We start from the raw sequence: 13226 nt of genomic DNA, 5'->3' as shown, positions 1-13226 counted from the left end.
AAGTTACCCTCAGAAATCCATGAGACCTGCACAGCTGGGCAATCCGTCATTGGCTGCTTTATCCAAATACCCTCTTGATAAATACAACTATTGCCTTACCACTCCTCTATGAGGGAGGTCACTACTGTCAACACCAGTGAAAGCCCAGTATGTTGTGGTGTTGTCCTAAGAGTCCTTAGCTAGTTTGTGGTAGGTTCACTGAACCAGATAGGTCCACTGCCCACTCCAAGGTCCTACCCACTTACCTTCTGAATGACAGGTGGGTGGAAATCTCCTGAGTATTCTGGTACAACGTGCAGAGGCACTTTTGTTTGGTTATGTATGACCGGGGAGTTGTAAATAAAACAGGAGAGAAAAAAAGCAATAACTCACACCACCAAGATGCTGACATCACTCTCTCTCCTCTTTTTTTTTTTTTTTAAATTTATTCTTTATAAGAGTTCCTTTGATGACATACGCTGGGGAGCAAAGTCTCAAATGCTCCATTTTAATCTCTTCTTGATGAGTAGTTCCAGAAGTGGTGTATTTAACCTGCAAAGATGTTATTAAATAGCCAATAGAAAACAATAGCCCAGCAATTAGTTAATAATAATCTATGATAAAAATCATATAGATTATCCAGTTAAAATCACAAATATGTAAACCATAATAGTACATGGATATTTTTACAATAACAATTATTATAAATAGAATCAATATCACACACCTAAATTTTAATTATGTAAACATGTCTGATCATTAGCAAATATTAGAAGAAAATAATAGTTTTTTAGTGCTATTTAGTAATATTTAGGTACACTCTGGGAAATAATTTGATTATTTTTATTTGTTATTTAAATTCTTAGTAAAGTCATTGTAAAAAATATTATAGAACAGGCAAAACTACAGAGACAGTAAAAACTGTGGTCACCAGAGGATGGAATGGTGGGTGGGATTAGTAGGCAGAACACAGAGGATTTTTAGGACAGTAAAAGTTTTCTGCATGATACCACAGTGATCAATACATACCATTATATACTTGTCCAAACCCACAGAACATAGAACATCAGAAGTGATCTGAAAGTAAACTATAGGCTTTGGGTGATTATGATGTATCTATATAGGTTCATCAATTGTAACAAACATACCACTCTGGTGGGGGCTACTGATAAAGGGGGAGCTATGCATGTGTAGGGGCTGAGAGTCAATGAGAAATCTCTGTACCTTCCCCTCAGTTTTGCTCAGAACCCAGAATAACACTATACAATTATCTTAAAAATTAAACATTGAGCTGTTGTTTACCACACTCTTTCTTATCCCAGGGATATCTTGTGAGCCGCCCCCAGCCATATTCAACGGAGACTTCGTCAGCAGCAGTAGAAATGTTTTCCAGTATGCAACACTGGTAACTTACCGATGTCACACTGGGCCGAATGGAGAAAAGCTGTTTGACCTCCTGGGAGAACGATTTCTATATTGTATCAGCAAAGATGGTCAGCTTGGGGCTTGGAGCAGCCCTCCTCCTCGGTGTATCTCTGCTAATACATGCACAATTCCAGAAGTTGAAAATGGGATGAGAGCATCCGGAAATAGGAGTTTCTTCTCTTTAAATGACATGGTGAGATTCAGATGTCAGCCTGGTTTTGTTATGAAAGGGTCCAACACTGTGCAATGCCAAGCCAACAATACATGGGTGCCTGAGCTGCCAAGCTGCTCCAGGGGTAAGTTTCATACACTAAACCTTATTGAGGGGAGAGGGGGGCGGGGAGAGAGACATGTAAATGCTAGAAGTTGCTGAAATTAAGGAAAGGGCGTGTATGCAAGTGTGTGTGTGCGTATACAAGGGCTATGAAAATGGTATAAACACTTTAAACAATACTATCTCTACTATCTGTCATCTGTGATAATAATAGTCAAATAGTAATGATTTTCTGTCTCATCTACACACGCATTTTATGTGTTGTTTAATTTAATAACTAGAGCAAGCATAAGAGGTAGGAACTATTTTTATCCCCATTTTCCACGGAGAAAATTGAGTCCGAGATCTGTTAAATAACTGCCCAGGTCATAGCGCTAAGAAACTACAGGCCTAGAATTCAGGAGCCTTTCTGATTGCAAAGCCCAGTGAAATGTATGGTGAGCAGTAATGGATGAGACAATGGCATAGATCTATTCCTGGGGGGAGAGGTCAGGAGGCAAATGGGGACCAAAATTATAGCATCAGCTTCAAAAGACCTTAGACTTCAATCATTCTGTGTCAACTCCCTCATGTTCTTGCTGAAAACTCGGAGGCTCTGATAGAGGAAATGACTTGCTCAAATTCAAATATACTGTATATGTAATTTGTATTCAATTCTATATGGTTCAGATTGAAATTCACCAATTGGGCTGTGGATGGAGATTGGCAAAATTTGAGTCAAAATATGCTCCAAGTAAGCAAGACAGAGGTGGGCAAATGTAGGTTTACAGTTGTAATACAAATGAATACAACAGCAATTAATAAATAATATTACAAGAATAAGCCCTAGTTGGCTTAGCTCAGTGGATAGAGCTTCGGTCTACAGACTGAAGGGTCCCAGGTTCGATTCCAGTCAAGGGCATTCTATCCCCAGTAGGGGGGCGTGCAGGAGGCAACTCATAGATGATTCTCTCTCATCATTGATGTTTCTTTTTTTTTTTTTTTTTAATATATTTTATTGATTTTTTTACAGAGAAGAAGGGAGAGAGATAGAGAGTTAGAAACATCAATGAGAGAGAAACATCAATCAGCTGCCTCCTGCACATCCCCTACTGGGGATGTGTCCGCAACCCAGGTACATGCCCTTGACCGGAATCGAACCTGGGACCTTTCAGTCCGTAGGCCGACGCTCTATCCACTGAGCCAAACCGGTTCCGGCCATTGATGTTTCTAACTCTCTCTCTCCCTCTCCTTTCCTCTCTGAAATCATTATATATATATATAAATACATATATGGATACTTGTATTTCTTGTACTCACAACTGTAAAACTACTTTTGCCCATCCCTGTACTAGTATTTTCTCTCGTTAAACAGTGTATAGTTTTTGTGGGTGTGTGTTTAAGGGGATTTTGCTTTCAATGACTTCTGTTGTCTTCTTTGCTAAAATGCCTGGCTTAGCATGGAGTGGGAAGAATCCAGGCTGGCACATAGGGATCCAGAGGCTAATGGTTCTGAAAGAGGAGATGGAAGGAAGCATGAAGGGGGATGCCTGACTGATGGGTCTGTTAGCTGAGACTTGGGCAAAGGTATCCTTCGTTGTTGCCAGAAAGGCTGCCTCCTATGAAGTAAAGAGTGGAACAAGCCTCCAGCACTCGACTGGATTGGATGGCCAGGCCTGAGAAGCAGAAAAACCCATTCTGCTTGTTGTCTTGGGAACATTTTAGTAGAAAAAAAAAATCACCGACAAGGGGTTAGAGAGCCTTTGGTTTTAATCACAGCTCTGAACTGTGGCTTTACTTTGCTCCTCTGTAAAAGGTGGGTGTGAAACTATTCTTTTCAGTCCTGTACTCTGTAATTAGGATTTTTAAGCTCCCTGGCAGGTGCAGGGTATAGCAAATTCCCCCATAACTGACAGGAACGCTGTGCCTGCTCTTCCCCCAGTTTGTCAGCGGCCTCCAGAAATCCTGCATGGCCAGCACAGCCCCAGCGACAAGGACAGCTTTTTCCCTGGGCAGGAGGTGCTCTACAGCTGTGAGCCCGGCTATGACCTCAGAGGGGCCGCTTCTCTGCGCTGTATGCCCCAGGGAGACTGGAGCCCGGCCGCCCCCACATGCGCAGGTGCCTACACTCACTCTCATCCTTTCTGCAGATGAATGCCTTTGCACCTCACATGGCGGTCTTACTCCTCATTTATTTTTCTGTAGTGAAACCATGTGCTGCCTTCCGGGACCGACTTCCTAATGGCCGTGTGCTCTTTCCACTTAACTTCGAGCTTGGAGCAAAAGTGTCCTTCGTTTGTGATGAGGGGTGAGTGTGACCGGGATAGTGACCCTCTTGGGTTCAAGGGTTAACCCAAAAAGGGGAACAGACCTATGGAAGCGAAGCACCCAGGGATATTCATGCCTGAGCAGTTTTGATATAAGTGGTAGAACTTAGTAGCAGGACTACCAGGAGATAAGGAACATGACATTCAATGTTGAGTAAAAATATAAATAAAACTGACCTTGAATTCACATTTGTAACTTGAAGTATATGAATAAATAGCTGTTTAGAGGCAGGTAGTAGGAGTTTATGAAAATTTTGCTAGTAAAAGTTTAATGTATGAGACACAAATTATTTGTAATGTGATAAGTCAAATAAGGATTTTTTCAGAAAACTTCCAAATCAATCAGTAGTACAATTTGTAACAGTTTATGGATAAGTGCTTTTAATCCAATTATATGTCTTCCCTTTGGTAACGTCATTGACATTGGGACCATATGGCCAATGTTATTGGTTTGATTACTATTATTAGCTGTTTATATGCATCTACCAGTAGACTCCGAGTAGTATACACTCACTGTGGAGGTAACAAGATTGAGCAATACAGCAGTTAATTTTATCAGTTTCCTAGGAATCTCTGATGTGTACAAAGTCTACTACCCAGTCATGGTGAGCATATTTTAGAAAGTCAACAGGATTCAACAATAATCTGGGTATTTCAAGGAGACAAAGCCTCCTCGCCTCATCCTTTTGTCCCTAGAACATTTGCTCAGTGTGTTTCTGTGAGCCTCTTTCTGGCCATTACAAATGTAGTGGCAAGAAGAACAGTGTCGAGTCTCTGTAAATGTTCTCTGCTTTGCTCGCCCAAATGGAGAGCTGTTTTTCCCCGTGATTCACTGATGAGAATAAGTGGGATGTCACAGAGCTGTCTGTGAGATGGGGTTTGGGTCCAGGCCTCAAGAGGGGTCCAGCTCTGTGTTCAGTGACTTCTGGAGGTGACATTGGACTATGATGTCTATAGGACCATCTCTGATGGCTTTGCCCATCACAGGATACAGTGATTCTTTAGCATAATTTGGCTTCTGAGTTCCTGCCAACTGCTGAATTCAGGTCCCTAATAAACAGACTCTCAACTGGGCCTCAACCTAAGAGCCAAATGGTATTTAGATGGAAGGGAGCAACCTGAGTATCTATCAGGGATGCGATGAAGAAAGAGATGGGAGTTGCTTACCTATTTGCTACTCCCCCTCTTTAACTTTAGGTTCCGATTAAGAGGCAGCTCTGTTAGCCTTTGTGTCTTGGTTGGAATGAAAAGTCGTTGGAGCAGCAGTGTCCCTGTGTGTGAACGTGAGTAGAAGGAACAAGTATGCAACCTGGGTAGCTCTCCTTTCTATTTCCAGTGTGCTGTGTCTCATGGTCTCACCTGTCATCTGGATCTTTCACCAAATTACTTACAAAAATACATTTTGTTGGAAGAATTTCAAAACAGGTCATGTAGATCTTATACACTGTGCTTATGTTGCTACCTATAAGTCACCAGGTTAATGCCAGTGCTGAATTTTGTGGGGAATATGAAGGGAGAAACCAGATGGCACAAAGATCTGCCAAAATGTATTTATTCATTTATTTTTTCGTTTCATATATATATATATATATTCGTTTATCCCCTCACTGATCTAAACTATTCATCCATCCTGTTATTTAGTCCTGAGGAAGGGCCACATGTCAAGACTTTCCATGTGGGGAGAGTAATGAATAGGGAAGACATATCCCTGTTCTCCAGTTCACTTTTTTATTGATTTCAGAGAGGAAAGGAGAGAGAGAGAGAGAGAGAGAGAGAGAGAGAGAGAGAGAGAGAGAGAAACATCAATGATGAAAGAGAATCATTGATCAGCTGCCTCCTGTGTGCCCCCTACTGGGTATCGAGCCCTCAACCCAAGCTTGTACCCTGACGTGGAATCGAAACCTGACCTCATGCTTCATGGGTCCATGATGAACCACTGAGCCACACCGGCCTGGCATGGAGTTCATTTTCTACTTAGGGAGGCTGTCCATGAACATGAAAATAAATAAATAAACAGAAAATTGAATGCATAAAATATGTTAAAATTGATGTGTTATATATTTTTTTAAAAAACAGTGTTATATGATAAATTTGTATGGTACAGGGAAGTGAGTTAATATTTGAAATGAGATGAGGTGCTCTGAATTTTCAAACCACTTGCTTAAATAAAACATGCTAAAGGTTCAGAAACTGATAAATAGATAAAAGTGTTTTATACACCAAGACATAACTGTTAACTTTAGCCTACTCTGTTAACTAAAGCAAAAAAAGATTTTTTTAAAATACCATTTTTAGGTTATTAAAAAATATTCATTTTTAATTTGGATTTTGATAAACTACCTTGTGAGAAATCTATTTGTTCATCTTATGTGATTATGGTGGAACTTTATGAGAACATTCCATATGTATAAAACTCAGATACTCATCAAATTCAACCTTCCCAACACACATAAAACTGAAAATAAATTTATAATTAAACTTTGGATAAACACAAACAAATAAATTATTCTTTGATGTATTCTTCACTTGTTTCCTAGTATACATACAATTCTGATAAGCTTGGGTATCTCTTCCCCAATTTATATCAGTTTAGAAGCATCAAATTAGTTTTAGGGAGGGAATTGCTAAAAGTAGACACACTAACAGCAGGAAGAAATGACAGCTGATGCCTTGGAAGAAAGAAAAAAGCTAAAGAAGAAGAAAGAAAAGGCTACCCAGTGCCTTTTCGTCTGACTGTAGGAATCAATGCGTTCTGATGGCATTACGGTGTATTTGACGTGGGCCCTGATAATAATGGTCTCAGTCATCTAGAAACATTTACATCTAGAAACATTATCGGCTGCAAATGATAGTCCACATTTCACAAATTTCACAGAGATTTCCCTGGAACTTCAGACATCTGAGAGCCAAAACCTTGTTTATCTTGTATTGCGTTGTCAGCCCAGGACTCTTACTAAGTCTGACATAAAGTAGGACATCAAATGGTTGCTGAAGAAAAAAACAAATTAATTACCTTTCAAATTGGTTAAAATCTTAGCTGTCCAGAGGGTCTTTTGGATGTTTGCAATAAACTGCAAGCTTTGTCTCACCTTCCTCAGTTTCTTCTCTAAAAATGTTCTACATATAAAAATTGCATCCACCTTAGTTATATTATCATAGAAAGAAATGTGTTTATACCTGACTGGTGTGGCTCAGTGGTTGAGCATCGACCTATGAACCAGGAGATCACAGTTGGATTCCTGGTCAGGGCATATGCCCGGGTTGTGGACTCAATCCCCGGTAGGGGGCATACAGGAGGCAGCCGATCAATGATTCTCTCTCATCATTGATGTTTCCATCTCTCTCTCCCCCACTCCCTTCCTCTCTGAAATCAATTAAAAAAATTTTTTCAAAACAGAATGTGTTTATAACACAGTCCCAGGATACCAATATTGTATAATCATTTGATTGAAACTCTACTGGAACCTAACGCTCTTGTCTTCTTTCTAGAAATCTTTTGTACAAATCCTCCAGCTATCCTTAATGGAAACCACACAGGAACTTCTCTGAGAGTCATTCCCTATGGAACAGCAATATCTTATACATGCGACTCCCACCCAAACAGAGGGATGACCTTCAGTCTCATTGGGGAGAGCACCATCCGCTGCACCAGTGACAGTCAAGGGAACGGGCGCTGGAGCGGCCCTGCCCCTCGCTGTGAACTTTCTGGTTCTGCTGGTCAGTACACATTTCCCCACCTCCCATATGGGTCAGTGCGCCTGGGCAAGAACCTCCATATTTCTATCGTGACAGTGTCTGTTCCTCTGAATATCACTTTGTCATGAATATCAGACACAGAAGTACCTGCCAGGAGAATAACAGATGGTTCTAGAGGTGCCGCACTGTGCCCCAACCGGTGGTGTTCTGATGAACCTGCCCACTGGGGTGAGGAAGGTAGGATGGTGAGGAGAGGAGGCAGAAGAGAGTGGAGAGAATCAGTGAGGCCCAAAGTTTATAGAGAATATTTTAAAACCAGTGAAAATATTTGGTTATGCCATGCCATCTCTATTACTAGCTGCTTTTATGCTACGTAAGAGTAATTTACTTCAAAATTGGTAATGCTCTAGAAGTAATTAGGCAAGTCCCGATGTAGCCATTTGTGCTCCTGTTGTTACTTCTAAGAGTTCTGCTCAGCCCATGACTGTATTTTGTTGATGCTTCTTCTCATCTTTAGCAAAAGGAACTCAAGATGCCCTGGAGACGTGAAGTGGGTGGTTGTGCTCTTGGCCTCCGTAGCTCAATCCTCTCCCATATATCTCTAGCTTTAGGTGACAGTACCTGGCAACCAGAAGCTCCTTTGTGGCTGTGATTGGCCACACAAGCTCCGTCCTCCAGAGAGGACAGGTAGCATTGACTGGGTGATTTGTAGATGCCAGTGGTATTTCTGTCTGGTGGAGTCTGCAGGTAAAGACATACTACATGATCCTGTTTAAAAGCTGAGAGGTCTATGTTTAGAGAATTAGTCTTCCCACTGACCCGCAAACATTTAGTGCCTTGAGTCCTGCCTGCCTAGGTCTTCATGTGGTTCTAAGAGTCAGAAATATTATTTGATGTGTTGGCATGTTCATACTTTTATGTTTAACTGAAAGTCTTTTCTTGATCTTAGCATGCCCACCTCCGCCCAAGGTGCACAATGGGCGTCACACTGGAGGACATGTATCTCCATATCTTCCTGGGATGATCGTCAACTACACCTGTGACCCAGGCTACCTGTTGGTGGGGAAAGGCTTCATTTTCTGTACACATGAGGGAACCTGGAGCCAAGTCTACCATTATTGCAAAGGTACCTTCTATTCTTGCTGGGCTTTTATGGACAATTTCTGCATGAGGCTAATAAGGCTGATGGAGATCTTCTCTGAGAGAATGATGACTTGAGTATCAATAGAGGAGACGAAAAGCAGAATAAACAGTAGGAAGAGAGGCTGCACAAATATCCTTACCTCTACCAAATAAGTAGGAAGAACAGAGGGAATTGTCAGTGATAGAATAGACATCAACCATGAATTTAAAATGCTTTCCAGGCCTTTTACTAATAAACTATTTCAGCTTTAAAGGATCACAGATGGTCCTCACAAATACCCTTAGAAAAATGGTTCTTAACCTTCTGGCCCTTTAAATACAGTTCCTCATATTGTGACCCAACCATAAAATTATTTTCGTTGCTACTTCATAACTGTCATGTTGCTAGTGTTATGAATCATAATATAAATATCTGATATGCAGGATGGTCTTAGGTGACCCCTGTGAAAGGGTCGTTCGACCACCAAAGGGGTTGCGACCCACAGGTTGAGAACCGCTGCCTTGGAAGGTCAATAAGAGACCAGAAGCACTTTGTTGTGAAGACTGTAGAAGTGAGGTCGGAGCAGTTAGTTCTGGAATTACTAGGTGTGGAGTCTCACTGTAACTTCCAAGTCCAAAAGTAAAGAGTTTATTGCCTCTTTCCTGCACCAAGTGCCAGGAATGATTTTTGTTATTCTGTCTATGTTTGCAAAAATGAAATATGACTTTAAAACCTTACTCGGCAATATTCTAAAAAGCTACAAAATGTGGAATTAAAATTCATATTCTATGACTAGGCATGCTACTGAGATCTTTACAAGAGTGACGTGTGTTAATCTCCTGAAGAATCTGATGAGGTGGGATAATTATTCTTGCTGTCTTACCGAGGAGGAAATTGAGGTGTAGAGAGATCCAGTTACTAGCCTATGATCCTCAGCACAGGAGTGATGGTGCTAGGATTGGACCCCAGCTCATCCCCTGCTTTCTCACTCTGCACTTTATAGTGACTCCTTTTAAATGTGGCTTTTTGACTTTTCAAAACTGTAAGTTAAGGGCTTTTTGCTTTGCTTGTTTCTCTTCTATTCTTTCATTTTTTCTAATACTGTGTAATGTTAAGGATTAGTTAGTCTATGGCTGCTGTGGTTATAGGACTTTATGGCCCTCCCTGACCTAAAAGTCTCAGAAATCCGGCTTGGCCTCCTGCCCCTCAATTTTAGACAGAGAAGTGGGCCAACACAATGATGGCAAGTGACTCTGTTTTGGTCATTTGCCAGAATGGATGGCACTTACAGAGTCCCTGTGGCTCCGCAGAAACCAAAAGCTCACCCCTCCTTTTTTAAAAAAAATATTTTTAAAATCGATTTTCAGACAGAGAGGAAAGAAGAGGGAAAGAGTGAGAATCATCCATGTGAGAGCCAAACATCAATCAATCAACTGCGTCCTGCATGCTTCCTACCGTGGCTTGAGCCTGCAACCCGGGCATGTGCCCTGTCAGTGCATGGGATGATGCCCAACCAGCTGAGCCACACCAGCCAGGGCTCCTCTTTGCTTTCCTATATAATAAAGGCCAGGGACCATAAGCTTACCGACCAGAATGACCACTCGACCACTCGCCATGAGGTGCATTGACCACCTTTTGGTCCCTCCACCTCCCAGCCCATGAGGGTGGCGGGCAGGGTGGCGAGCAGCAGCAAGCAGCAGCAGACTAACACACGATTTCGTGTGCTGGGCCTCTAGTAGTTACATAAGAATTATGAAGATTTAGGGAATCATTCTAGGATTAACTATTCAGATTAGGACTCTGGGATAGTTTTCCTGAAAATAAAAGAATTGTATCCCATTCTCCTAGTAGCTGCTTTCTTTTCATTTATATAAAATTGTTTTTGTCTTAATAACTGTTCTCTTCAAACATATCTTATTCATTCTCTATTTTTAGCCTTAGCAAAATTAGCCAGGAATCTTACTTAAAAGACAGTTTCTTAATCTACATCCCCAAGAACTTTGATTCTGACATTTTGAGTTGGGGTCCAGAGGTCTATTTTTAACAAACCCACTAGAATATTCTGGTGTAGAAAGACCACAGACCATACTGAGAGAATTAGCACTTTACCTGATTGGGTTTTACAAAGGAAATTAGACTTTTACAACTGAAAAATAGGCTTTGCTTAAATCGAAGAAGTTATGGCTGGGCAGAGAAGGACAGCACAGTAAGGTTGAGCTAAGTGAGATAAGTTAAGTTGAAAATTGATATTTCAAATTCAGAATCATGATTTACTAATGTCTTTGTTCTATATGTAGAAATGGGCCAGAAACAGACATTTAATCGAGAGGCAAAAAGCAGTATTTGTTGTATTCCCAGAGACAATTAATGTGATCTTCCTATTTCCTGTGGTATGACCCAAGTGGATCTAGGCTAGAGTGTGCTTATCCTAACTCCTCATCTTTCCACAGCTTTCCAGTTTCAGAGTTGTTCACAATTAAAAGTGGATTACAGTACATTCCATATTCCTAGGAAAATAAAGTTTGAGAATCTTAAATCATACAATGTTTATCTTAAATCATATGATGTTTAGGGGGGAGCTATCAATTTTTCTTGATTGAAAACATGACCCAGCTTTGCTGAAGGGAAATAGATTTGGAGGGTCATAGGTCTTTCCATTATGGTAGTTATAACTAAAGTTATCAATAAAATATCGATTTCCTTCTGATTTTTCTAATTTCAGAGGTAAAATGCAGCCTCCCAAAGTTTACGAATGGAATCTGGAAGGAGTTGGACATGAGGCAAGAATTTCGATTTGGAGATACTATAACCTTGGAGTGTAAAGATGGATATACTCTGGAAGGCAGCCCCCGGAGCCAGTGCCAGGCAGATAACACATGGGACCCTCCTCTGGCCACATGTACTAGTACATCTGGTAAGTGCAAGAGCAGGAAGAAGGAATGTAGGTCCTCCCCAGTCATGCACTGTTCATTCATTCATCTGTACTGTCATCCAATGTGGTGTGATTGTTACAGCATCGAACGTGGTAGTGCTAAGGAGTGCAAGAGGAGCTCCTAATTCTTCTCCAAAAGCCCTTAGCAAAGAGAGCCAAGCAAGCCTTGCTCTCTTCACAGTTCTCAACCCATTCATCTTTCCTTGGGGACCTCACTGAACCTTTTTGGTCTGCATCACTCTATTGTTGCCTGCATCCCACAGTAATGATTTAGTTATAGCCCGGGGCTTTAAAAGTCAAGCCCATCAGAGATAGAGCAGGCCTTCAAGAATTTCAGCATGAGTCAGGAAACACCTTCCAAGTTGCTGAGACCAGCTGTTCCATCTCCCTCACTGCTGTAGGCTACAGAATTCTAAACTGGTAAAACTACATCAGCAGATTTAGAAATCAGGTGTCATTGAGCTGTATTGGCAACTAGATAGAAAATTCTAAAGCCTGAACTTGTACACATCAAGGAGCTGATGAGCAAAATTAACAATGAATAACTTTCCGTAATCTAAGTTAGTGCTAGGCCTCCCTCACCCATTCTTATGATTCTTATTTGTAGCAGTGATTACCACGATTGTTCAAGATGTTTCTATAGTTAATCCCTTGAATTGCTAGTTAATCTGACGTATAAATGATATTTCCAAATTATAAACTTGTAACCTCCTGAATATCAAATTATTTTCACTTTGGCAAAAAGCTATCTGGCTGAATGAATGCCTTTACAGCAGTGGTTCTCAACCTTCCTAATGCCGTGACCCTTTAACACAGTTCCTCATGTTGTGGTGACCCCCAGCCATAAAATTATTTTCGTTGCTACTTCATAACTGTAATTTTGCTACTGTTATGAATCGTAATGTAAATATATGATATTCAGGATGTATTTTCATTATTACAAATTGAACATAATTAAAGCATAGTGATTAATCACAAAAAAAATATGTAATTATATATGTGTTTTCCCATGGTCTTAGGCAACCCCTGTAAAAGGGTCGTTCAAAACCCAAAGGGGTCGCGACCCACAGGTTGAGAACCGCTGCTATAGAGGGTTCAAAGATGTGGCCATGAAAGACAGAAAATTCTCATAATGAAGGACTACCCTACCAGACATTAAAAGAAATATAAAGCCACAATACACAAATCACTTTAAAGTAGCACAAAATTGACTCATTTTTATAAGTGAAACAGAATAGATATTAATAAAATAAAGGTTATTATAAATAAAAGTAAAAGTATCTTTCAGATGAAATATAACAGAGATGGTAAAGATGATCAAATAACATAGGTAGATTGAAACAAATTTAGGACTTTTTATCTTACAAAGAGTATCAGATGTATTAAAGAGTTAAAACTTTTAAAATCAATATAAAAGCTAACGTAAATTATATTTATTTATCAAACCTCTGGAAGAAGACTTAAATTCTTTGAACTGTTTGATTTGACAGA

The 13226-nt window shown here is 40.4% G+C and overlaps 1 protein-coding gene across 4 annotated transcripts in view; it reads left to right on the top strand.

Moving 5' to 3' along the window:
- CR1 (complement C3b/C4b receptor 1 (Knops blood group)) overlaps positions 1-13226 on the top strand; it is a 69170-nt gene that overhangs the window by 46180 nt on the left and 9764 nt on the right. For all 4 annotated transcript variants that reach the window (XM_070396648.1, XM_070396646.1, XM_070396647.1 and 1 more), the window contains 7 exons: positions 1302-1700; positions 3600-3776; positions 3863-3965; positions 5182-5267; positions 7474-7701; positions 8630-8806; positions 11526-11717. In XM_070396648.1, coding sequence (XP_070252749.1) covers positions 1302-1700; positions 3600-3776; positions 3863-3965; positions 5182-5267; positions 7474-7701; positions 8630-8806; positions 11526-11717 — 1362 coding nt within the window. The remainder of the gene's footprint in view (positions 1-1301; positions 1701-3599; positions 3777-3862; positions 3966-5181; positions 5268-7473; positions 7702-8629; positions 8807-11525; positions 11718-13226) is intronic.

The sequence above is a fragment of the Myotis yumanensis genome, unplaced genomic scaffold, assembly GCF_028538775.1.
Source record: "Myotis yumanensis isolate MYYU_CA2020_CCGP unplaced genomic scaffold, mMyoYum1.0.hap1 SCAF_17, whole genome shotgun sequence".
In the NCBI taxonomy this organism is placed as follows: domain Eukaryota; kingdom Metazoa; phylum Chordata; class Mammalia; order Chiroptera; family Vespertilionidae; genus Myotis; species Myotis yumanensis.
This window is presented reverse-complemented; position numbering and strand designations above follow the sequence as displayed.